The sequence below is a fragment of the Haliotis rubra genome, unplaced genomic scaffold (genome assembly GCF_003918875.1).
Source record: "Haliotis rubra isolate DU_JTF1 unplaced genomic scaffold, ASM391887v1 Scf240, whole genome shotgun sequence".
NCBI lineage: Eukaryota > Metazoa > Mollusca > Gastropoda > Lepetellida > Haliotidae > Haliotis > Haliotis rubra.
Genome location: NW_025766448.1, coordinates 290,673 through 315,459, shown reverse-complemented (window position 1 = coordinate 315,459; position 24,787 = coordinate 290,673). Strand labels below are relative to the sequence as shown.

General features: G+C 40.5%; 2 protein-coding genes across 4 annotated transcripts; both read right to left on the bottom strand.

Moving 5' to 3' along the window:
- Positions 1-100: 100 nt before the first annotated feature.
- Positions 101-12,593, bottom strand: LOC124278704 (26S proteasome non-ATPase regulatory subunit 5-like). The gene is made up of 8 exons (XM_046714475.1): positions 12,387-12,593; positions 7,332-7,476; positions 6,691-6,823; positions 5,749-5,835; positions 3,847-4,116; positions 1,998-2,186; positions 1,320-1,429; positions 101-559 (listed from the first exon to the last, which is right to left on the bottom strand). Exons 1-8 carry the CDS (start codon positions 12,563-12,565, stop codon positions 158-160), a joined length of 1,515 nt encoding a protein of 504 aa, XP_046570431.1. The 5' UTR covers positions 12,566-12,593; the 3' UTR covers positions 101-157.
- Positions 12,594-14,544: 1,951 nt separating this feature from the next.
- LOC124278687 (integumentary mucin C.1-like) lies at positions 14,545-23,083 on the bottom strand. Of its 3 annotated transcripts, none has more exons than XR_006899150.1 (5): positions 23,007-23,083; positions 20,082-20,204; positions 16,893-17,039; positions 15,772-16,629; positions 14,545-14,838 (listed from the first exon to the last, which is right to left on the bottom strand). XR_006899150.1 is itself a non-coding variant. In XM_046714457.1 (5 exons), the coding sequence occupies exons 1-5, from the start codon at positions 23,068-23,070 to the stop codon at positions 14,655-14,657; spliced, it is 1,113 nt and encodes a 370-aa protein (XP_046570413.1). In that variant the 5' UTR covers positions 23,071-23,083; the 3' UTR covers positions 14,545-14,654. The 3 variants fall into 3 exon arrangements, 2 of the variants coding, with proteins under 2 accessions (XP_046570413.1, XP_046570414.1); XM_046714457.1 differs by having other exon boundaries at positions 15,772-16,366; XM_046714458.1 differs by having other exon boundaries at positions 15,772-16,366; positions 16,893-17,027.
- Positions 23,084-24,787: the final 1,704 nt, after the last annotated feature.

The window sequence follows — 24,787 nt, the reverse complement described above, 5'->3', positions numbered from 1 at the left end:
TGATAGAATTTGATCCCTGAATTAGCAGATCCTGGAACAAGTAAGGAATGAAACTCACTTCAGAAGTGTTATCCACTACAACATACAGAAAACAAAACAATTTTACAGGGAAAATAAACAGTTTATTTTACTTTTCAACATCACCATTACAACATCTTCATGATCCCCCATCTTCGAGGGCAACTTCAGACTGTGCCTGGACATAGAATGCACCTTGCTTGTAGTACTCCATAACTCTCACATAGAATGGCCGACCAAATGAATCAATGACAGTGGGAGATTGGGCCAGTGTGCAGATGACCTCATACTTGCTCTCCTTCCCTTCCTTGCAGTTTTCTGTTGTCCTGTCCAGAACAAACTCGCAGAAGCCAGGTGCTTCGTTCATCAACTTCTGCCCCCATGGCTGCAGAGCCAAGGCCTGGAAAATGCCATATGTGCTGCATCTCAGGTCGGAGAAGGGTTGCTTAACGATGTCCCACAGAACATCAAAGGGTTTTGGGAATAGATGGCTGAACCAGGTCTCTGTCAGGGCCAGGAACTCTGCTGTCTGGTCCTCTACCTGAAGTATAGAGAAATATGCTGGTACTGAAGCTCACCTTCAGCATATATAGGTTTATCAGGAGCCAACAGGTTCAACGTGGCAGAAACATCAAAGGTCACACCTGAATCAAAACACCAGTGAGTGATTTTTAGTTTAGCTATATTCCAGCAATATATTGGCGGGGGATACCAGAAATGGGCTTCACACATTGTACCCATGTGGGGAATCGAACCTTGGTCTTCGATTGTGTCAAGCAAACGCTTTAACCACAAGGCTACCCCACTGTCCCTACTACATTTGATCTGTCATGGTAAGACTACAGGTACATATAGTAACTAGGTGTTCTTGTTCTTTTAGTGAGTATTACAGATTGTCCTTTAACATCTGAAAAGTATTGAGTAGTACATTATAACAGGGTTTTACCTTGACTCACAGACATGGGTGTCCTGGGAACCTCCAATTATTAGTCTTAAAGGTACTTGTGGGCCAGTGTAGAGAACTGCATGTTTTGATAATATCTTTAGTTTAGAGCCTGGATTGAATCATTGATCATGTGGAATGAAGGATGAAATGATGCATGTAACTGCTTCGAACGAAACAACAAACACTTAGCAGCAAAGTCATAGATGTGTTGTGGGTACAGTGAATATTGTGCGTCCCTTTGAATGCATTGATATTTTTCTTGCATCCATTCTCTACATTTGAGCATACTGGATGCACATTTGCGCGTGTCGTGTAAAACCCTGTTATAATCATTTCATACGGAGCATCTTATTACCTTGAGCTGAAGGAGCGAGGCAACAGCCTGAAGACACCGCGTCTTCGTCTCGGATATGGAGTTCTGTATGAGTTTGCCAACTCGCTTCATGTACCCTGTCATCTGGCTACCTGCACACAGACATCCATTTGTTTTAATTCATACATCCGGCATTTGAATTTTATTTTTTTTTGTATTTTGAAGACAAGATAAGAGAACTGGATATCTTCCACATGTCCTTCCAGTTGGTAGGTAGTCCTGTTTGAAAAAGATGAAATGTCTGCCGTGTACATTTTCTGTTAGAAACATTCATTTCAAATTTGAATCCAAATTAATGCATTGAAAACTGGTTTAGAATAATAGAATTTTATTATAAAATAAATTCTGGCAGCTTTGATAATGGCTGTACATTAATGTTTGGAATATACCATTGTGTACTAACAAAAGATCTTTAGTTAGGGTTACTCTAGTAACTGAATGCACAATTACTGTAGTTTTGAAAAGGAAAGGAACAAGCTTTTCTGGATTGGCAACTTCATTATAACAATAGATGCAATATTTGGATGCATAAAATTCAATAAGTTGAAGAAGTTGTCAATCCATAAAAGTTCTTCCTCTTCATCATGACAACATGTAAATGCCACTGAAAGAAGTTGAGTCTTGCAAGTAAAGATTTTTCAAAGTCTGCCATAATCATACCTAGTTTCTCCAGTGCCAGTTTTCCATCAGTCGTGCTGCCAATAAAGCCGATCGTATCAATGGCCGTTGCTTGCAGAGTGGAGTCCCCTCCATCAACACTGTGGAACACGAGGTTGGTGAATTTGTTGAACTTGCCACATACTTCTTTAGGATGGTACCTGGCCAGTCCTCCAAAGAATTTCATTAAACCTGAAACAGGAGGCTTTGAGATAGCACTGTCACCCAAGCTGTGTTCATGTCAGCTGGTTAGGGGTGAGAAAAAACTTTTTCCAGTTTGTGAAAATGTATATGGTAACTATGACTTGCCACAAAAAAATATAACATCTGTCAACATCTGTGTGGTTACAAAAGGAGGGCTGAACATGAAATGGTAGGAATTCAGTGTGATTCATTCATCAGCTGTTTGTCGTTTAACGCCACATTCATGCATCTGTATATAACAGAAATAAATGCACATAAAACCATGTCTAACTGGATCTGTATGTCATATTTTGTGGCAGTATTCCAGTTATGTGACAGCAGTCTGCAAATAATCAAGTCATGTCCGATCTATTTTGATGCTTCTCTCAACAAGCACATAATCCCCACAGATAGATTCATTAGTAATTGGGACCGCCTATGTGGTGTAGTGGTTAGAGCGTCCGCCCGGGGAAGCCGGAAGGTCATGGGTTCGATCCCCGACCGTGTCATACCAAAAGACGTTAAAATATGGTACTTGTTGGTCCCTGCCTGGCGCTCGGCATTAATGGGTACAACAAGGACTGGTCGGTTCGGAGTCAGTATAATGTGTCTGAGTGGGGTATTCATGCTTCACTGCGGCATGGTATCTCAGTGGGCTAGCACTATAATACCAGCTAAAGTCTGGGCTAGTACAAGCAGATACACATACACGTCGTCATATGAGCAAAATATTCTCAAGCACGACGTTAAACCCAATTTCACCTCACCTCATTAGCAATTGGACAAACACACTCAGTCCATGCTTGATTGCTACCAAAACATTCCCAATCACATGTGTCCTGACTCTTACTGCCCTGGCTAAAACTAGACTACAGATTCTTTATTCAGTAAAGACTTGGGCTATTTGCCCTCGTCATCATTTTACACTGTATACAGAGAGAATATGGTTATCCATTGAAATATACATAAGTTATAGATTTAAAAAAGGAGGCTGGACAAACATTTGGTACTCACATGCATAACTTATTGTATTTCCATAATTTTGCAATACTATCTTAAGGCCAGACCAATTTTATTTCTTGTTTTTCGAATTTAATAATTTTCCCCTCTCGAAAAATAAAATCCTAATGTTAATGTAATATTGTAATATGTACTCTTGAAATCAGTGTGAAACACTCAACTTATTTTTAGTTGATATAAACACACCAAAAGAGTTTACATGGAAACTCATGTGGGTTTTTGCTTTCACTGGTGATTTCTTAAATTTATTTTTTCCCTCCTGCCTTAGGTTTTCTGAGGACCAAACTCCATAAAACAAGAAATAAAAGTGGTCTGACCTTAGATGGGTTTGTTAATAATTGTAAAAAAATTCAACATACTTGGTTACACAATATACACAATAATAAATTATATCACACTGAGGTAAAACCCCCAGATCAGGGCATTATACCTGTTTTAATAGTCATGTCAATACACTTTAGGGCTTTTCAAAGCATTTAGTTAATATTCCATATGAAAATAATTCAAAACTTAACAAAGCTAAAATTTAGATATTAAACAAAAATTAAGGTCATTTCAAGATGAAGCTCATATATCATCATGGGTTAATAAAGTCCATATAAAATTGTATAACAACCAAACACTGTATGTTATTTCAGAGCTAACAAACCTGGCAGCAAGAACCCTGCCATCGGATCGGACTCCACGTTGGACATCATATCTTCCATTTTACCCACAATGCCCTGCTCGTCAAGGAAGACAATCCCATGCTGTTCCTGTGCCAGGTCGGACATGAGTTCCAGACAGTTGAGCTGGACCAGGATGTCGTCCTTGTGCACTTCACTGACCAGCTGCTGGATGTAGCCAGCCTCTGCTGACCTCTGCAGACCAATGGGTGATGCCCGGCTGATGTCCACCACGATCTGAAATAAAATAAACCATGACAGTTTAACACATTGATTTCATATATTTCGTTTTGTGCAGTGCAGATTGTTTTTTTTTCCACATTTCATATTTTTAAACTTGGTGTAACTTTAATCCAACAAATATTGCCTGATATATCCACGAGACTGCTCCTATGGCAAGACACTGGAGATATTTTGTTTATATATCTTTGCTTTTCCCATCACACAATGTTTTTTTACAAAATAGTGAAGCGCTTGACCCTTATTATTTCAACCACAATGGAATCAAATTGATTGGGTGTGAACATGGCGAGTATGATTAAAGCATCCCTCAAAATCACCCAAGAGTGTGATTATTGCCAGCCGTAAATAAACATGTTTCTCAATCACGGATTTGGCGGTTATATCCTTTGCTAAAAAGAGATTATGAAGGATGAATCTTGTATTCTGCCAGTCATATAGTTTATGATTTAATTCCTAATGTTAGTATGATTACTAGATCAATCATTTGTCAAACAAAAAATAGAAATTTATTCTTCAACTAAACATGAGCTAAATCAGCCAGCCTAGCTGAGAGATGCATGTCTTGACTGTAGGCCCCCATCGCTGTTCTCGGCTACCTGGGCTGTAGTGTCTGGGTATGAACATTACAGCTATGGAATCTTACCTGTTCACCTCATTAAGTTTTATACATTTGTTCTAGTGAAAAGAACCTTACAGTTCAAGACAACATAAAATTATTATTAGATGGTTACACATATCAACCTTATCAACTGACTTAAGTGAGTGAGTGAGTGAATATGGTTTTACGCCACTTTTAGCAATATTCCAGCAATATCACGGCAGGGGACACCAGAAATGGGTTTCACACATTGTACCCATGTGGGGAATCGAACCTGGGTCTTCAGTGGATGAGCGGACGTTTTAACCACTAGGCTACCCCCCGCCGCCCCATCTGACTTAAAGATTTCAGTTTGCATGATTGAGTGTTCACCTCACAACACATCTGTGTTTATTGGAACATCTCTGACAAATCTTTAGCCAACAATTGTTGTGGTGAAAGGCGAAACGGTGCAGCACATATCATACACTAAAAGTCAAACAATCAAAGATGATGCATGATCTAACAAACTAAATATGAATTCATTTACATTCTAAGAAACCCAGCATACTGGGGAAAGTAAATGTGGGATTAGCACTATAACCATGTTTACATTATTCAAATTAAAATTAAAATCTTTGTAACCTACTCATGTGGCATTATTCAGTAGCTAAAACATTGGTACATTCTTATAGATGAACATATATCCCTACGCATGGCATGTACGTGGTGAAAAAGTTATGCACCATTAAATATAATTTTATGTAAAACTATTATGTAAATGGAGAATATTTATCCTGTATTTGATAGTGTAAATTTTGTGCAGTAGTTAACAAGAATACATAGTAATCTGCCTTCTTCCAATTGCAAGGTTAGTTCGATACAGCTATTTGGTTTGAAAGGCGCAGAGAACAATCATGGGGATCAATTATCCCATCCCAACTTGTTTGAGTGGCATTTTTTCTTTAAAGAAGTTGTTATCCATAAAGTTTGTTCTATATTGCACTTTCAATAGTGGATACATAAATAATACTTTTCGTTAATAGTCACCTGGTAGACTCGAACTTGACTGTGTCATTCTTTTCCATGGCTTTCTGGAGCCGCTGTTCCATTTCCGGACTGTACAGAGCAGCCAGGCCATCAGGCATCTTGCCTAGACAACGATAAGCGAGTCAGGGTTAATGCTTCTTGAACAGTATTTCAGTTACAGCTTGTTTGATAAGAGTGTCTGAAGTTATGTTGGTCATAGATGCTTGTAATCTTTGTAAAACCCAAAGGGAAGTTCATGGCACTAAGAAACCAAGAAATAAAATCACGGCGAATCAGGGATTAGAGCCCAAGATCTAAGGTAAGACTGTAAGCATTATAGGAGTCCTCGCAACAGTTGGGGTATCTTTGTCCCCAAAAATGGATTTGCTAAGTGAAATGCAATTTGAAATCAATTACTTCACTCATAAAGCAGCATTCCTGTACATGTGTGGCTGTTTGTTCCTGTTTGGACATTTTGACTGTAGCGAAAAACAAAAAGCATTTGTGTTGTGAAACCTGGACCTTGGTATAATCTTGAACATACATGAAAAGAATAACCCAGAAACATTTGGTACATCAAAACCAATATTCTGCATGGAACACTATTGGGCCAAGACCTACTAGTCATAAGAGCACTCCTCTCACTGTTATCTGGTGTCAAAGTCAAGCATGAATGATTACTGTTGTGTTCAGTCTGTGAATATCGTGCCAGCATAATTGACTTGAGTGAGTGAGTGTAGTTTTATGTCGCTTTTAGCAATATTCCAGCAATATCACAGCAGGAGACACAAGAAATGGGCTCTACACATGGGACACTAGAAATGCGCTTCACACATTGTAACCATGTGGGGAATCAAACCTGTAATATTGCTGGAATATTGCTAAAAGCAACGTAAAACTTAACTCATGCACTCACTCTTAATATCTAATTTTAAAGTAGATTCTATCTTCCGGTTGTGAAGTGGAAAGCAGCCCTTACCCAGGTTTGTCAGGATGACGCCAGCTGGTTTGGCTACAGTCAGGCTATCATCAGCCAGATGGTCTGCTACTTTCAGCACAAGCTCTGGGACTTCAAACAAACTGCACACATTCTCAACAGAGGCTCTTGACAACTAGAAACATAGAGTCCTGAACATAATTTAGAAGCAGCCCAAAATTAAGGTTGCAAAGTGAAACATTATTTCATCGCAATAGTTTATGTATCATATTATTGACAACACAATTCTCATATCGATAACAGTTCTTCTAATCTTCTGTTTACTGACCTTTTTAGCAAGCCTTAATTTAAGATCACCTGGGTTCTTTTCTTATTTTCTCTCTTGGCAGGGATTGGTAAGATTTCAATTTGTGGTCAATGAAATATGTTGAAACTGGCTTTACGACATGCACATTTTGATGATGCCTTTCAAATGAGAAGTGTATTGAACATGATAATGATATACTAGTAGTTAGTTGTTTTGAAGAAAACTATTGTAGGTCAGTGTCAACAGATTGATAGTCACAGCAACAAAGATCCACAACTTGATGCCACATAGAACTGAAATAGACGTTTTCATGCTTAACATCAAACAAGCTAAAATTCTTGAAACAAAGTAATTATATATGGAACAATTCACTCACCTGTTTTAGAGCCAGCAGTTTTACTGGCAGTGCTGGGTGTATGAGGCACTGGTTGAATTCCACCTTGAAGTTGTGCAGGACCAATGCTGGGCTTACAGATGACATCAGTCGGTCTAAGACATCACAGCCAAGGTTCAGAAGTCCTCTGCATGATAAGTAGGATCTTACCAAAATAACTGATTCAGACCTAGACTACTAGTGTTGGGAATTGGTTGAAATCTCACAATTGATGACTGGTTCAATACCAACGACCAATCATCGAAAAAAATTGCTCGCGTCATTTTTTAGATTTTCCTATTCAGGTTGTAGTTGCAGATAAGTATAAAGAAAAAACATTTGGTTCTCTGTTGTTGTGTTTTGAAACTCACAAATTACATTTGCAAATTTCACATCCAGTGTAAAATTATTCAGTTCCAGTGTAACATAAACTTCCCAGATTCTTCAAGAAATATTCAGTCATGACTTTTCAGAAAGTGAAGTGAATTTTCTTAGAAATAAACACGTTTTCAGGCCCTGACAACGTCCTAGATATGTTCTATCATCAAGTATTTCAAACTCTATTACAGATGTTCCAAAATCGTTTGTGTTCGATTATGAGAAAATGTGATCGATTGCTTGGTCGTTTGGCCACTGCGACCAATCTTCGATTATTTCAATTAATCGGAACACCACTATAGACTACTGTATTTTCCTTTTTGGAAACCATTATCAAGTGACAGTAAAATGCTCCTGTGTCATTGAATAGTGAGTGAGTTTAGTTTTACGCCGCTTTTAGCAATATTCCAGCAATATCATGGTGGGGGACACCAGAAATGGGCTTCACACATTGTACCCATGAGGGGAATCGAACCCGGGTCTTCTGTGTGACAAGCTAACACTTTAACCACTTGGGTACCCCACCGCCCCCGTCATTGAATAAAGGCAGCAGATATTATTTTCATTTTGTGAGCTTGTCCCTGGATTAGTATTTGTAGAAATATATTAGGGGAGATGGTGAACAATATTTCTTTTGAATCATTTCAGGATATTAATATATTATTGTCTCGCATGCAAAGAATGTCTGATAGTCTCTGAAAACGGTACACAGAACAATGACTGGCATGACAGTAGTTTACCAGGCACAGTTTGTAACACAAATGGGCTCAGACTGTCATTTGTTACCAGTGTATGAAATATGGCCCGTTCGACCGCCCGAGATGGGCTAGATTTCTGACGGGCGGTCTAAATTTACAGCTAGCCAGCCTGATGGTCTGGTAAAAATTGTAGCCATCTGTTTCATACATCTGAGTAAATTCACTATATCTTGGTGTCTGGTCTGGTTAAATCCATTCTGGGCTGGTAACATTTTGAAGTTACCAGCCCTGATGTCGGCCTGGGTTTGGGGCTTATTTCACACACTGTTGTTACCCCCAACTCTATCCATAACCCTTGGATAGCCTATCCGAGCAAACAGCCCTTCTTAAACTTTCGGCACATTATTCCAATCAAAAACCCTTTTAAAGCCTTTAGGGTTAGTTGATAGTTATTGTTTATGTAGGTCCTATGTAATTTGAGGAGAATTTTGTGAAATTGAGAACTAATTTTGTGTTCTGTAGAGAAAATGGTGAGTATGTATACTTTGTAAATGAACACTGAATATTTTAAGCATTTATCTATGCCATGGATAGAAATGCATTTTTAAAAGGGTGCTATAGAGCACCAGACAGATAATCTAGCTGTGCCTTTGTGGAAATAAGCATGCACATACCTTTGATGCTCCAATAAAACTGAAAACATCACAACATTTTTGTCATTTCAATTTATTGTTAACTAAATCAGTAAACATCATGTAAACCTGAAAACTTGATCTAGATTTCCTAAACACAATAAACACTGCAAGATTATTTCAGCTTCATTTGTCCTGGACCCATAAACTAACCCACAAACAGTGAATCATTCAAAACGCGACTTCCTGTGGGTGCCAGTCAAATCGCCCCAGCTACAAAACGCCCCAGCCAATTTGGTCAAAATGCCCCAGATTTTTGGTCAAATCGCCCCAGGGGGGTAGTCAAAATGCCCCAGTGTATTTAAAATGATTAAATATATGCCATAAATGCATAGTTTTTGTCAACTTCCGTATTATATACTTCGTATAATATTATATAGTAATATTTCTGATAGATTTTCTATTAGTAAACTGATAAGAGCAAAAGTAATATTAACACTATAATACCAATTATTTGCATGTTATTAATGCTTTTGTAAAGAATTACAAGAATAAAATGAAATGTTTGTATAAAATGTTTATTGGCCATAAATGCATAGTTTTTGTCAGCAAGTATGGTATAATACTTATCAAAACAATCTAGAGCTTTTGTTAATTAATTTTGTCAAAAGGTGAGGCCGTAAATGCACAGGTTTTCTCAACAAGTATGGTATAATGCTTATCAAAACAATCTAGAGCTTTTGTTAATTAATCTTGTCAAAAAGTGTGGATAAAAACAGGCTATTAAAACATGTTCACTAATTGACATTCAATGCTGTGTTTAGTTAAAGGAAATGTTGAGGCTCGAATGTATGAGCATTTCAGGCTATAAAAACATATTCACTAATTGACCATCACCTATCGAGATTCAAAAATGTAATTTTGAACGATTCTAATATCTACAGTCATTTTGACTTAAATTTCGATAGCAGATTTTGTCTAATCATACATTCTCGTCTCCAGCTTGAATGTAGTGACCTTAATGCGCACAAATATGAAAGATTTATATCTCCGACATCATCTTGCTCTTGTGGCCATAACTATGAAGACTCTGATCACTATTTCTTTTCATGTACTCTTTACAACGATATACGTCAAATTATGTATTTTTATACTAAAGAATTTGACCTAAAATCAATTTTGTTTGGAAACCAACGCTGCTCCTCAATAGTAAACAAAGAACTTTTAATTTCAGTGCACTCTTTTATAAATTTAACAGGCAGATTTGATCCAAAATATTTTGTTTATATGACATATACCGCTTAACAATGATTGGCGTTATTGGCTCGCTTTTGCAACAATTTATATATCATTCACATTAATCGAACACCATTCATCATGACGAAGTTTATTCTTCCTTTTGGAAACCATTATCAAGTGACAGTAAAATGCTCCTGTGTCATTGAATAGTGAGTGAGTTCAGTTTTACGCGCTTTTAGCAATATTCCAGCAATATCATGGTGGGGACACCAGAAATGGGCTTCACACATTGTACCCATAGAGAATCGAACCGGGTCTTCTGTGTGACAAGCTTTTTAACCACTTGGGTACCCCCAATCGCCTTAACAGGCAGCAGATATTATTTTCATTTTGTGAGCTTGTCCCTGGATTAGTATTTGTAGAAATATAATAGGGAGATGGTGAACAATATTTCTTAATCATTTCAATATTAATATATTATTGTCTCAAGCGATGCCTGATAGTCTCTGAAAACGGTACACAGAACAATGACTGGCATGACAGTAGTTTACCAGGCACAGTTTGTAACACAAATGGGTTCAGACTGTCATTTGTTACCAGTGTATGAAATATGGCCTGTTCGACCGCCTCGAGATGGGCTAGATTTCTGGCGGGTGATCTAAATTTACAGCTAGCCAGCCTGATGGTCTGGTAAAAATTGTAGCCATCTGTTTCATACATCTGAGTAAATTCACTATATCTTGGTGTCTGGTCTGGTTAAATCCATTCTGGGCTGGTAACATTTTGAAGTTACCAGCCCTGATGTCGGCCTGGAGTTTGGGGCTTATTTCACACACTGTTGTTACCCCCAACTCTATCCATAACCCTTGGATAGCCTATCCGAGCAAACAGCCCTTCTTAAACTTTGTACATTATTCCAATCAAAACCCTTTTAAAGCCTTTAGGGTTAGTTGATAGTTATTGTTTTATGTAGGTCCTATGTAATTTGAGGAGAATCCATCCAACTAATTTTGTGTTCTGTAGAAAAATGGTGAGTATATAATTTGTAAATACACTGAAGAGTTTAAGCATTTATATAATAGAAATGCATTTTTTTTAAAAGAAGTGCTATAGGGCACCAGACAGATAATCTATGTGCCTTTGTGGAAATAAGCATGCATACCTTTAATGCTCAATAAAACTGAAAACATTGGGGCATTTTTGTCATTTCCAATTTATTGTTAACTAAATCAGTAAACATCATGTAAACCTGAAAACTTGATCTAGATTTCCTAAACACAATAAACACTGCAAGATTATTTCAGCTTCATTTGTCCTGGACCCATAAACTAACCCACAAACAGTGAATCATTCAAAGCGCTGACTTCCTGTTATGCACACTGGTATTCGTAATGGCCACACCCATGTTAAACTGTGAGACCGATAAACAGTTTGATAAATAGGTTTGAATCAGTTGGTCACATTTTTTCACATTTTCCATTAAAAGACTCATGTTGTATAACATTGTTATGACTTTGTTTATGCCGCCAGGGCACATTGAAAAAATATTTATCCCTGCCATTTCAATATTTTCTGTGTTCTGTCATGCAAATTAAGCATGATTTCGATCACTTCATGTTAACAATGCAAGTTCAATTTCCCACTTGTTGAGTGCATAAAGATGAAATTATTAATAGTGCCCAGTGAGGAGCCATACTCCCCAGTGATTTGCAGGAGACAAATGGTCAAAGGAAATGTTCATAATGTTGTAAGATTTTGTTAGAAGATGTACAGTACCACTTCCATGCTTTTTCCTTGTTTTCCCAGAAGAAGTCATATTGTCTAAAGTGGTCTAACATATCTAAAACAGTGGAAAATACACCCCAAACCGGTGCACGCCCAATCCCCAATTAGAAAAAAATATATACATATAAATATATAAAAGAAAAACAGGGGGATATTTATCGAACTTATAATGTGGATATAAACATAATATAGCGACAACGCCACACATCCTTCCTCTCTTTGTTATGTCGATGATGTCAAAATGAAATACCTGTGTCATAAGCATGATAAGTGATATTTCCATCGCAAAAGCCATAGTCATGATTGAACGGAAACTGTTCACTTACGTATCAGTGTGGTTTAGGCAGTCAAATATGTTCGCAAACGATACATTAGGTATAACATCTCGCAGAGTGGACGGGTGAACAGTTGTCACGATGGTTTGTACAGATTCAAGCACCGCTTTGGGGTCGTCAGAGTTAGGCAAAGAATCCAACAACTCAGCAACTCTTACCGCCGCAGCCATCTTGGAAAGTACCGGAAATATGTAAAATACGGAAGATGTGTCTTTTACCCCCACCGATGACCGGATGATATTCCGAACTCTACCAATAAGATAGCGACAAGCAAACTTGACGCACTTAAACTCATTTTGGACCAGAAAACAAGTTGACCACTGTGATGCTTAAAATAAAAAAAACCCAGCAACTTTTTCTTTTACACAGGAAAGCAAATGACAGCTGACAGATTCTGGCAATTTCGAAAAGATGTGTACTAGATCTACTGCTAATGAAATTTTCCGATCCGATTAATGTGTTTCCAGTTTAAAGTGTTGTCACGGATTAAAGCCATTTTCATTTTGGGAGAAGTCCACTGCACGTACTGTCTGGAAAATGTATTTTCACCAACGAGTATCGAGTCTAAACCCGATACCGATCATCTCGCTGTCATCAGAGTGAGTTTAGTTTCAGCAGGGAGACTATGTAGTAGATTGTCCCTGGTTTCAGCTACTGTATGTGGCGACAGTCTGAAAATAATCGGGTCTGGACCAGACAATCCAGTCATTATGAGCATGAGCATCGATCTACGCAATTGGGATACGATGACATGGTCAACCAAGTCAGCAAGCCTGACCACCCGATCCCGTTAGTCGCCTCTTACGAGGATCTTCACGGGTCCTCTGTCATCAGAACATCTGTCATGGGTAAGAGAGGGTGTTACAAATGCAAACCAAGGATTCACATAATGAGCAAGGGTCCACCTCAGCAGGGTAGTATACGTTGGCCCGCAATCAACAAAGTTACCGAATCTGAGTATCCGATCCATAAATGCAGGTCGCCTCGTAGTCCTGAAAAGCATCGCTATCTGGGAACCAGTTTTTGACTCATGGTGCTGTAGCCTTTCGTAGTGAACGCGTGTCGTTCTAGTGTTGAAGGGGGCGGCGGGGTAGTCTAGTGGTTAGAGCGTTCGCTCGTCACGCTGAAGGCAAGGGTTCGACTGCCCACATGGGAACAATGTGTGAAGCCCAATTCTGGTGTCCCCCGCCGTAATATTCCTGGAATATTGCTAAAAGCGGCGTAAAACCCAACTCACTCAATCACTCACTAGTGATGAAGTAATATCAACAGGGTTTGTCGCTGCTTCTGGCAACATGCCAGGGTTGTATCGAAGTACCACCTTGATCCTGTAGCAGGGCAGGGACCTTACTGAGACCCCAGACCCATATATATGTAACTCTGTGTATCAGTCTGGTGTTTCAGTAATATGACTTTCCATTGTCCTATTTGCCTTGGGAGGCGGTGGGGTAGCCTAGTGGTTAAAGCGTCCGCTCGTCACGCTGAAGACCCGGGTTCGATTCCCCACATGGGTACAATGTGTGCAGCCCATTTCTGGTGTCCTCCGCCGTGATATTGCTGGAATATTGCTAAAAGCGGCGTAAAACCATACCCACTCACTCACTCTTTGCCTTGGGATGGAGGGACGGGTTTGGTAGCCAAATAGTTAAATAGCTAGCTCGTCACGGATTCGATTCCCCACTTGGATACATTGTGTGAACCACATTCCTGTTGCCCACCCCACCATGATATTGCTGGTATATTGCTAAAAGCCGCGGAAAACCGTACACACCCCTTGCCTTGGGTTAGGTCCTTCCCAATCTGTTGACAGATATATGGAAAATACCCTGTTCGGCTGCCAGGATCGCGCAACACCCTTCTGTTACTCTGTGTAATGCAGAAGGCTGCAATGTAGGGGAGTTTTCACGCTCTCGAAAAGTCTTTGGAGGGTTCGATTGGGCAGCGGTTTCTGGGCGATGTCCCATTCGTTGCCTGGGTGGCGGATGAATTGTGGAAGGACCCAAAGCTGATGGTGTGCCTTAGCAGCCTGACTGTGCCAGCACCACCCGAACTCGGTTTGCTGATTTTATTCATGTTAATCTGTACAAGAACAACGACGACGACAACAACGACTGCGACGACGACGGTGACGGTGAGATCGACAACTGGCCCAGATATAAATATTTTATTGGCAAAGAAGAACCTCCCCAGTAGATGAAAATAACCTTTTTGGATTGAATCATTCGTTTCTGGCAAGATGACTTCTCTGACATACCAACATTATGGATGTGGCTTGTACAGGGTTTTACTGTTGGGGATGATGCCGGTGTTGCAGTTGTCGGTGGTGCAGCAGTACATGCACGTGACGTTTGAGGACAGTGTCGTCGGGTCGACGCCCACACACTCGCTGTTGCCGGAGGTCTGTTTGTACCACTGCATATTACACGTTGCTTCGTCGACACACCTACACAGAACAAAACACACCTGCACAGAACAAAACACACCTGCACAGAACAAAACACAGCCACACTGATGTTGAGTGAAAAAACAGCGCGTTGGTCTCTATTTGCAAACAGTTAATGTATTGTTTGTTAATTTGTTTAACGTCGCAGTTAGCAATATGCAATATGCACTTGCTGGCAAAACAGCCAGGTGTGCGAGTTGCACGTGTGAAATTGAAATTTCACTACACACGCTTGTTCATTACCTGGCTGTTTTACCAGCAAGTGGTCCCCACCTCGTGGAAAATAGCGAATCAGAGGGATCAGGGATCATGTGACTGTGCCGGTTTTGTTGCTATTAATAGATTTTGTGTTTGTGAGCATCGGTCTCAAATGAAATCAAGCGGCCTGTAAACTATATGACGGCTGCTGTTAAGGAATATTACAGTTTGTTCTGTAGTTTCTTGATGGAAGTTCACATATACCTTAGGATATTTGTTTCAGCCCTGACAACATACTGCTGGAAATACCGATATGGAAACGGTATTTTGCGAATGTGGCTTCACAGTAAAAGAAGGGTTAACAATAAGTAATTTCAAAACTGATGGTATCGTCAAGTGACAGAAATACGGTTTAGGTGGGAAATACATACTGTATCAATCTCCTAATTCACAACAGGAAATGAGCTTTTCTTAGCTCACCTAATTCGTGAAGATCCGGGTTAGAATTGATCTTCAGTAACCCATGCTTGTCGTAATAGGTGACTAACGGGAACGGGTGGTCAGGCTCGCTGACTTGGTTGACACGTCATCTTATCCCAATTGTGTAGATCGATGATCATGCTGTTGACCACTGGATTGTCTGGTCCATACTTGATTATTTACAGACTGCGTCATACAGCTGGTATATTGCTGAGTGCGGCGTAAAAATAAACTCACTCACTCACTCTTCCTCACCTTCTCCTGTACTTCGTGGTAGCATCCATGTGTTGTTGAACGTCGCTCATACAGAAACCCATACCCTCTGGACAAGGGTAAGATTTAGGGATAATAGTCTCCATAATAGTGCAAAAGATCCCCCTAGTTTCGTCCCCGCACTGTAAACAGGATCGCTTTAAGACTTTCCCTGCTGTGGGCTTGCTTGTTGGGATTTCAGAGGGAACGCTTGCAGAGGAGTAAACTGCACTTGAAGACCACGGACTCGTTTGGGCACCTGTTGTAGTGGGGCCGTTGTCTGTTGTTGGAGATGTATTTGTCGTGGCAGCTGGGGCACTTGTGGGTGTATCAGGTGTCGTGGTAGTTGCAGTGCTCTTTGCGGAAGGAGAGGAGCCATGGGTGGTAGCGGTAGATGGCGCTGTTGAGGTTGTGGTGGTAGTTGTGGGTGACACTGTAGGCGTTGTGGAGTTAACGGTAGATGGCGCTGTAGGGGTTGTGGTGGTAACGGTAGATGGCGCTGTGGGGGTTGTGGTGGTAACGGTAGATGGCGCTGTAGGGGTTGTGGTGGTAACGGTAGATGGCGCTGTAGGGGTTGTGGTGGTAACGGTAGATGGCGCTGTAGGGGGTTGTGGTGGTAACGGTAGATGGCGCTGAAGGGGGTGTGGTGGTAACGGTAGATGGCGATGTAGGGGTGTGGTGGTAACGGTAGATGGCGCTGTAGGGGTGTGGTGGTAACGGTAGATGGCGATGTAGGGGGTGTGGTGGTAACGGTAGATGGCGCTGTAGGGGTGTGGTGGTAACGGTAGATGGCGCTGTAGGGGTGTGTGGTGGTAACGGTAGATGGCGCTGTAGGGGTTGTGGTGGTAACGGTAGATGGCGCTGTAGGAGTTTGAAAGTAGATGAAGTCACAGACACATAAACGTCCTTATTTGTACATATTTAGTGGGAACGGCTGCAGAGGTTACAGATCGCGGAGACATTTATTGAAGCGGTTGTACAAGTTTCTGAACATTGACCTATATTTAATAGGTGTCGAGAAGATATTGATCTCATAGGCTTATATGGTACTGGTCTTATAGAGACTGCTTTAGCATGTGTTTATGAATCAGTATGATAATAGTGACGATAAGCAATGTACCAACCTGATGGGCAGGCATCACACGTCTTTGCACACAACGCGGGTCCGAACGAGTGGCTACAGATATCCACCACGGTGCTGCATGCGATATGGTGGTCTTCACAAGCGCCCGCCCCCTTGGTCGGCATGGTTACGGTTTCTGTTAAAGTGACTGGTTCTCAGTATATTTAAAAGCAAGAAAAAAGATAAAATGAACATTGTACAATTTCGGCTATGTCATAAACATGCTTCATGAATCATTATCAAGAAGTGATGGTACCAAGTGTTCAAGGTGCGGTGCGGTGCGGTGCGGTGCGGTGCGGTGCGGTGCGGTGCGGTCCATGTTATTCCTTCCTATATTTGACATGACGAGCATATCTGTTGAAAGTGTTATTAGTGGATTTCACGTTTATAGAACATTTTGGACACCTAAAGAGCCAAGTGTAAAACTACTTTCTGAAGAGAGGTGGCGATCTGACTATACGGGTGATAAATAAGGACTTTAAACGTTCGCATTTACCCCAAGGTGGTCTTGAAATACAAGCGTTATACATATTCACTGGCGTTACTAGTGATGTTAAAAAACTGTCTCGTATTTTGCCCGTTGTCTCATCTCTTTAGTCAGTATGTTCAAGCGGAGGTCCTACACTATCAAAGAAAAACTTGATGTTGTGAAGAAGGTAAAGCTTGAATATGGGGGTAGTCTGACCTCTGCATCAAGGAGTCTGGGAATTGATAGGAAACAGCTTAGAGAATGGTCTAAAAACGAGTCAGAATTTGTGGAGTCGGCACAGCCGGGTCTTCCCACTTGTCCGGCACCTATTGTTTACAGATTCCAGATCAGTAGAGCGCGATAATCCCTGAGAACAAGAGGTGAGCTTTATATTATGCTCCCCAACCGGCCTGTGATATTTGGCCACCCAAGCCGGTCACCCTACCCGATATTTAATACGAAATGGAAAAAAATCTGTATGTGTTTCTTTTGTTTTGTCCCTCTCTTGGGACTTTTACTGCTTTATGAACAGCATTGTCAACTACCTAAGATGATATGTATCTATTACATATTACCTATTGTCACTAACTGTGACGTCATACGCATGATGACGATATAGCGACACTTACTTTTGTATACATGAAGAACCGCTGACCGGCGAAAGATCTTGTGCAGATAAAGTCAGGAGTTTTATATATAGATGTATAGATAGTTCATCTAAAGATAGGCTTATATATTCAGTGTGATAATTTAGTGTCACTTTCATCCTCAGTGTTCAATCTGATCCATGTAGAACTAGTTTAGCGCAGCTTCAATAAGTAGCCAACTGCATCGAGGTACTGGATTGCAATCCATAACAATACTATTTTAACTTAGAAACTCTTTCGTTTATATTTCGCCTATACTCCAATATACTAAGCTTGGCTTGTTTTTTTATATATTATATGAATACAAGAACATTCACTAACTACAAGACACCCTTCTCTCTTGTCCTTTACTTTCTGGTTATTAGATTACCTTGACAACAACATAATTACTGGTCAATAGCATTTTAAGCATGTAGTTCTTCTGGGAGAGCTGATGGGCTGTGCTCATTACATTCCAAGGGGATGCCTCTACTCAGATAATTAATCCCTGTAGTTAGTTTGGGATGTAGTTCAAATGGGAGTAAACCAAACCAGCACTCCCTGAACTTTAAACAATGTCTGCATGCATGGTTCAAGGAACAGGGAAAGGAGAGAATGATCGTAAACTATAAGGGAATTCGGGGTAACAAGCTCTCCGACTTGAACGTGAACTTGAACTTGGCACCAGTGCGATCGGTTTTAGTGACAAGTGGATCTACAATTTCTGTCAACGCCACGACATTAAAAGCAGACGTGTCACACATCAGGGTCAGCAACCGAGATCATGTTGTTATCAAGACAATCATACAGGATCACCTTCGCGGCGTAGAACAGCTTACGTTGGGTTACGATGCTGCTCATATCCTCAACATGGATGAAACACCCAGCTATATAGACATGACGACAGGAACAACGATGGATTTCATTGGCAACAAGCGTCGATGCTGCCCATACTGGCAATGACAAGCATCGGTTTCCAACCGTACTTTGTATAACTGCCAGTGGCAATTTTCTCAGATCAATGGTGATTTTGAAAGGACTTAAGAAGTTGCCAAAATGTGATGTACCTTCAAACATCATCTGGCTGTTTCTTCTGGTGGCAGCATGAATGAAGCCCCGATGCTTCAATGGATTGCCACAATTTTGAGATGTGGACCTTTCATAACTTTTGAGCCATCAGTTCTATTCATGGACAGCCATAGAAGCCATAGTATGCCGAAAGTAATACACCATCTGAAGCAGTTGAACGTACTGACGAAGATCATTCCTCCGAAGATGACACCTTTCCTACAACCCCTTGACGTCAGTGGTGGAGTAAACTGCATCTTCAAGTCCAAAATGCGAGAACAATGGAACGATTGGTTCGAGAATGAAGAAAAAGAGTTCACCCCTAAGGGATACAGAAGGCGGCCATCTTATGGGCAATTATTGCAAATGGTGTCTAAGGCGGTTATCTCATGCGAAAGGTCAACTGTGGCAAGATCATTCCAACTTTCTGGTATTGCTCCGAATGGAGAAAAGGTGGCTATAACGGATCTGAACAGTCGACTGCGAGGGAGCCACGGATACAATGTAGGTTTGGAGGAGGGTGACATGGATGTAGACGATGATGACGCAAGCGACGTTGATGACGAAGATCCTTTTGGTGAAATTGAGCTGTTTGATTGACCTGTTAGAAACCCCATAGATGATGGCGCAAGCGGTGTCGACCGCGATGATCCTTTGTGCGATGGATTGACTTGTTTGAACCCCATAGTTCTCATGACCAATTTCTAAACATTTTTCAAGAGTTATGTTAGTGTTTGTATGCGTTCCGTTTCATTGCATAGTCAAAGTAATATTAAAAAGATTTCCTTCACTTATTGCCTTATGATTTTTTATTCCATATGATTGTCACTTTAAAACAAATCCGAATAAAAGTCCAGGGTTCCGAATATAAGCCCGGGCTTCTATCGGGTGTCAAAGTTCATTTGTCAAAAACCCTATTTTCCGTATAGAAGCCCTGGGATTGCTTTCGGAAAACCCCGGTACCCACAGCCCCGAAACCTACAGGAACCTGATGCGCAATAAATATTGTTATGATCAATGTACCAACCTGTTGGGCAGGCATGACATGTCTCCGGACACAACTTGGGCCCAAGTGGGTCGCTGCACACGTCCGCCGTGGTGCTACATATAACGTCGTGGTCTTGACAGGCGACAGCTGCCTGAGAGGTACCTAGCAGACACACAGAGATCATACAAGGTCGTCGTGATACATTACATTAAAGTGAGTGAGTAAGTGAGTTGGATTTTACGCCGCTTTCAGTAATAATCCAGCAATATCACGGTGGGTGACACCAGAAATGGGCTTCACACATTGTACAAAAATGGGAAATCGAACCCGGGCTTTCGGCGGATGAGCGAACACTTGAACCACTGGGCTGCCCAACATAGATTATATAAAACATGAGTGATTCGTGATGAATGGTGAATGGGATCTGACCAGAATCACAGCTGTACGACGTATGATTGTAAACAAATTAAGTCTGGACCAGTATTTTAGCTGTACGACGTATGATTGTAAACAAATTAAGTCTGGACCGGTATTTTAGCTGTACGACGTATGATTGTAAACAAATTAAGTCTGAACCAGTATTTCAGCTGTACGACGTATGATTGTAAACAAATCGAGTCTGAACCAGTATTTCAGCTGTACGACGTATGATTGTAAACAAATCGAGTCTGGACCAGTATCACAGCTGTACGACGTACGATTGTAAACAAATCGAGTCTGGACCAGTATCACAGCTGTACGACGTATGATTGTAAACAAATCGAGTCTGGACCAGTATCACAGCTGTACGACGTATGATTGTAAACAAATTGAGCCTGGACCAGTATTTCAGCTGTACGACGTACGATTGTAAACAAATCGAGTCTGGACCAGTATTTTAGCTGTACGACGTATGATTGTAAACAAATTAAGTCTGGACCGGTATTTTAGCTGTACGACGTATGATTGTAAACAAATTAAGTCTGAACCAGTATTTCAGCTGTACGACGTATGATTGTAAACAAATCGAGTCTGAACCAGTATTTCAGCTGTACGACGTATGATTGTAAACAAATCGAGTCTGGACCAGTATCACAGCTGTACGACGTATGATTGTAAACAAATCGAGTCTGGACCAGTATCACAGCTGTACGACGTATGATTGTAAACAAATCGAGTCTGGACCAGTATCACAGCTGTACGACGTATGATTGTAAACAAATTGAGCCTGGACCAGTATTTCAGCTGTACGACGTACGATTGTAAACAAATCGAGTCTGGACCAGTATTTCAGCTGTACGACGTATGATTGTAAACAAATTGAGTCTGGACCAGACAATCCATTGACTCATGAGAAGGGGAAGCAACATTTGATACTGAGGATAGCTAGAACGGAATACTCTTATCCGTCCTCGAACACTATGTAGCCAGGACATTTATAACTTCATTACAATTACTTATATGGCGCTAATCTGTATTCTTAATCCACACCACCACTTCATGGTATACTGGCGTATGAGTCTTGTTACAGTAATTACAGTTATATACATTATGACATTTATAACCGTAATTGGTGATAACCCCTTGGCTGGGTCTGCTATCGATAAGTAGAAGGCAATTTATGTGTCCATCGTTGTCCCTTCGTCTGTCCATCGTTTTCCCTTTGTCTGCCCAGCGGAAGGTCGTGGGTTCGATCCCCGACCGCGTCATACCAAAAGACGTTAACATATGGTACTTGTTGGTCCCTGCCTGGCGCTCGGCATTAATGGGTACAACAAGGACTGGTCGGCTCGGAGTCAGTATAATGTGTCTGAGTGGGGTATTCATGCTTCACTGCGGCATGGTATCTCAGTGGGCTAGCACTATAAAACCAGCTTAAGTCTGGGCTAGTACAAGCAGCCGCACATACACATACACACGCATGCACGTGGTCATATGATCGAAATATTCTCAAGCACGACGTAAAACCCAATTTCACCTCACCTCACCTTTGTCTGCCCATCGTTGTGCTTAACTATGTAACTGAGCCTTAATATCATTATGTCATGATTCTATATAAATATACATGATATTATTCTTTTATTATTTCTTGTTGTCTTATATTAGACACAAATCCAATAAACAACCATTAATTTTAAAACAATTATTACTTTTAAGTATAATTCAGTAAAATACAGTTGGTGTTCTAAAACTATGTTGCAGCAAATATTGTGACAAGGAATATCATAGATAATAATTTCGGTACTTCCTGAATTTCAGGCCATAAACGTTTGAAAGAAATGATGATAATGCTTTTCTTGCAACGCCTACTTTTGAAATACAATTTAAATGTTGATATAAACTATGTTCAATTTAAGAGAAAGATATAAAACAGTAATACATAAAATTTAGTTTTATACTTTGTTTTGGTTACCGTCTTGAGTAATAACTACAGGAACTATTTCTGTCTTATCGTCTTACGTGGTAGCTATTTTTAGAAAGTAAATATTCTTTTCGAAAAGATTACATGAACTGATTTGTTTTTTGTTGTTTAAAACCACATTCGGCAATATTCCAGATATGAAGGATGTCTGTATTTAATCCCGAACAGAAAATCTAGGGAGTGACATCATAAGAATCGATCGCTACTCTCACGACAGGCATGGGTTGCTGAAGATCAATCAGGTGTAATCGATGATATATCGATGAATCGCGACGCCCCGAAACCGTCATTATTGTTCATGATACCCGTCCTAGTTTGGTGCTATCAGAACTATTCTAATACGAATCTCAATTCAAAGAAACGCGTTCCGGTGGGGTAGGCCAGTGGTTAAAGCGTTCGCTTGTCACGCCGGAACCGGGTTCAATTCCCCACATGGGTACAACGTGTGAAACCCATTTCTGGTGTCCGCGCCGTGATATTTTGGCATGTTGCTAAAAACGGCGTGAAAGTATACTCACTCACTCGTGTAAACAAACACGTATCAATAGTTCTGGAAAACCTACCTGTTGAAAGTCCCAAAGCCAACAAAACAAGCGCCGTCTTCATGACTCCACGCAACACGGACATGTCGAGATATGTTAGTAGGTCATTCACTAGGATTGGGCTAGTCGTCAGGATAATGCTTTCCTGTTTATATGTAACGTGGAAGAACCGACAAGCATGGCGTATGTATTTAATGGGCGTGTTCCAAACTGGTTCAGTATGAATTCGGTATTTACATTAAAACAAAGTCAGAATTATTCCGATTTTGATATTAGAAACATTTACCCTACGCCATCTGTTAATCTTCAGCCTTCAGTTAGTATGTAGACATATTTTAGCATATTAATGCTCTGGTGAAATTTTGGTTTGTGTTTTTTCTTTCAAAGCACTCGAGTGAAAGGTTATATGTGTGCATGATAATCAGCGAACCCTCTCTATAGTTCCACCTGCAAATTGTGCTGGGCGTTATAACGAGGTTGAACAGGTTTCGATTATTACACGTAGATATATGTAAAGATCTTTATCAGTTTATCTTTATCTTAACTGATCTCTATTTGACGACACAGCGAGGTCAGAATATTCCCTGTTTGAACGTGCTTTCACGAAGTCATCCCATGTGTCTTCACCAAGCCTTCGCATCTGTCTTAACTACGTCTCCACTCCTGTCTTCATTTACAACACGTGACTTCACAACGTCCTCACTAAATTAAACCCGTGTCTTCACTTAAACACCTGTCTTAACTACGTCTCCACTCCTGTCTTCATTTACAACACGTGACTTCACAACGTCTCAAACATGTCCTCACTAAATTAAACCCGTGTCTTCACTTAAACACGTGTCTTAACTACGTCTCCACTCCTGTCTTCATTTACAACACGTGACTTCACAACGTCCCCACTAAAGTTAACACGTGTCTTCACTTAAACACGTGTCTTAACTACGTCTCCACTCCTGGCTTCATTTACAACACGTGTCTTCACAACGTCCTCAAACATGTCTTTACTAAATTAAACACGCGTCTTCACTTAAACACCTGTTTTGACTACGTCTCCGCTCCTGTCTTCATTTACAACACGTGACTTCACAACATCCTCACTAAATTAAACACGTGTCTTAACTACGTCTCCACTCCTGTCTTCATTTAGAACACGTGACTTCACAACGTCCTCACTAAAGGAAACACGTGTCTTCACTTAAACACGTGTCTTAACTACGTCTCCACTCGACTTCATTTACAACACGTGACTTCATTTAAACACGTGTTTTGACTACGTCTCCACTCCTGTCTTCATTTACAACACGTGACGTCACAACATCCTCACTAAAGTAAACACGTGTCTTCAGTTACACACGTGTCTTAATTACGTCTCCACTCCTGTCTTGATTTACAGTACGTGACGTCACAACATCCTCACTAAAGTAAACACGTGTCTTCAGTTACACACGTGTCTTAACTACGTCTCCACTCCTGACTTCATTTACAACACGTGACGTCACAACATCCTCACTAAAGTAAACACGTGTCTTCAGTTACACACGTGTCTTAACTACGTCTCCACTCCTGACTTCATTTACAACACGTGACATCACAACATCCTCACTAAAGTAAACACGTGTCTTCACTTAAACACGTGTCTTAACTACGTCTCCACTCCTGTCTTCATTTACAACACGTGACTCCACAACATCCTCAAATATGTCTTCACTAAATTAAACATGTCTTCACTTAAACACGTGTCTTAACTACGTCTCCAAACCTGTCTTCATTTACAACACGTGTCTTCACTAAATTAAACACGT

Coding starts and splice junctions, on each gene's coding strand:
- LOC124278704 (XM_046714475.1), bottom strand. CDS start 12,565: ATGGCTGCGGCGGTAAGAGTTGCTGAGTTGTTGGATTCTTTGCCTAAC. Junction 2,187..3,846: donor GGCAGGGTTCTTGCTGCCAG/GTTTGTTAGCTC, acceptor CTCCTGTTTCAG/GTTTAATGAAATTCTTTGGA. Junction 1,430..1,997: donor ACTGGCACTGGAGAAACTAG/GTATGATTATGG, acceptor GTCTGTGTGCAG/GTAGCCAGATGACAGGGTAC.
- LOC124278687 (XM_046714457.1), bottom strand. CDS start 23,070: ATGTCCGTGTTGCGTGGAGTCATGAAGACGGCGCTTGTTTTGTTGGCT. Junction 17,040..20,081: donor ATGTCATGCCTGCCCAACAG/GTTGGTACATTG, acceptor ACTGAGAACCAG/TCACTTTAACAGAAACCGTA. Junction 16,367..16,892: donor GTGTGATGCCTGCCCATCAG/GTTGGTACATTG, acceptor AACCCCCTACAG/CGCCATCTACCGTTACCACC.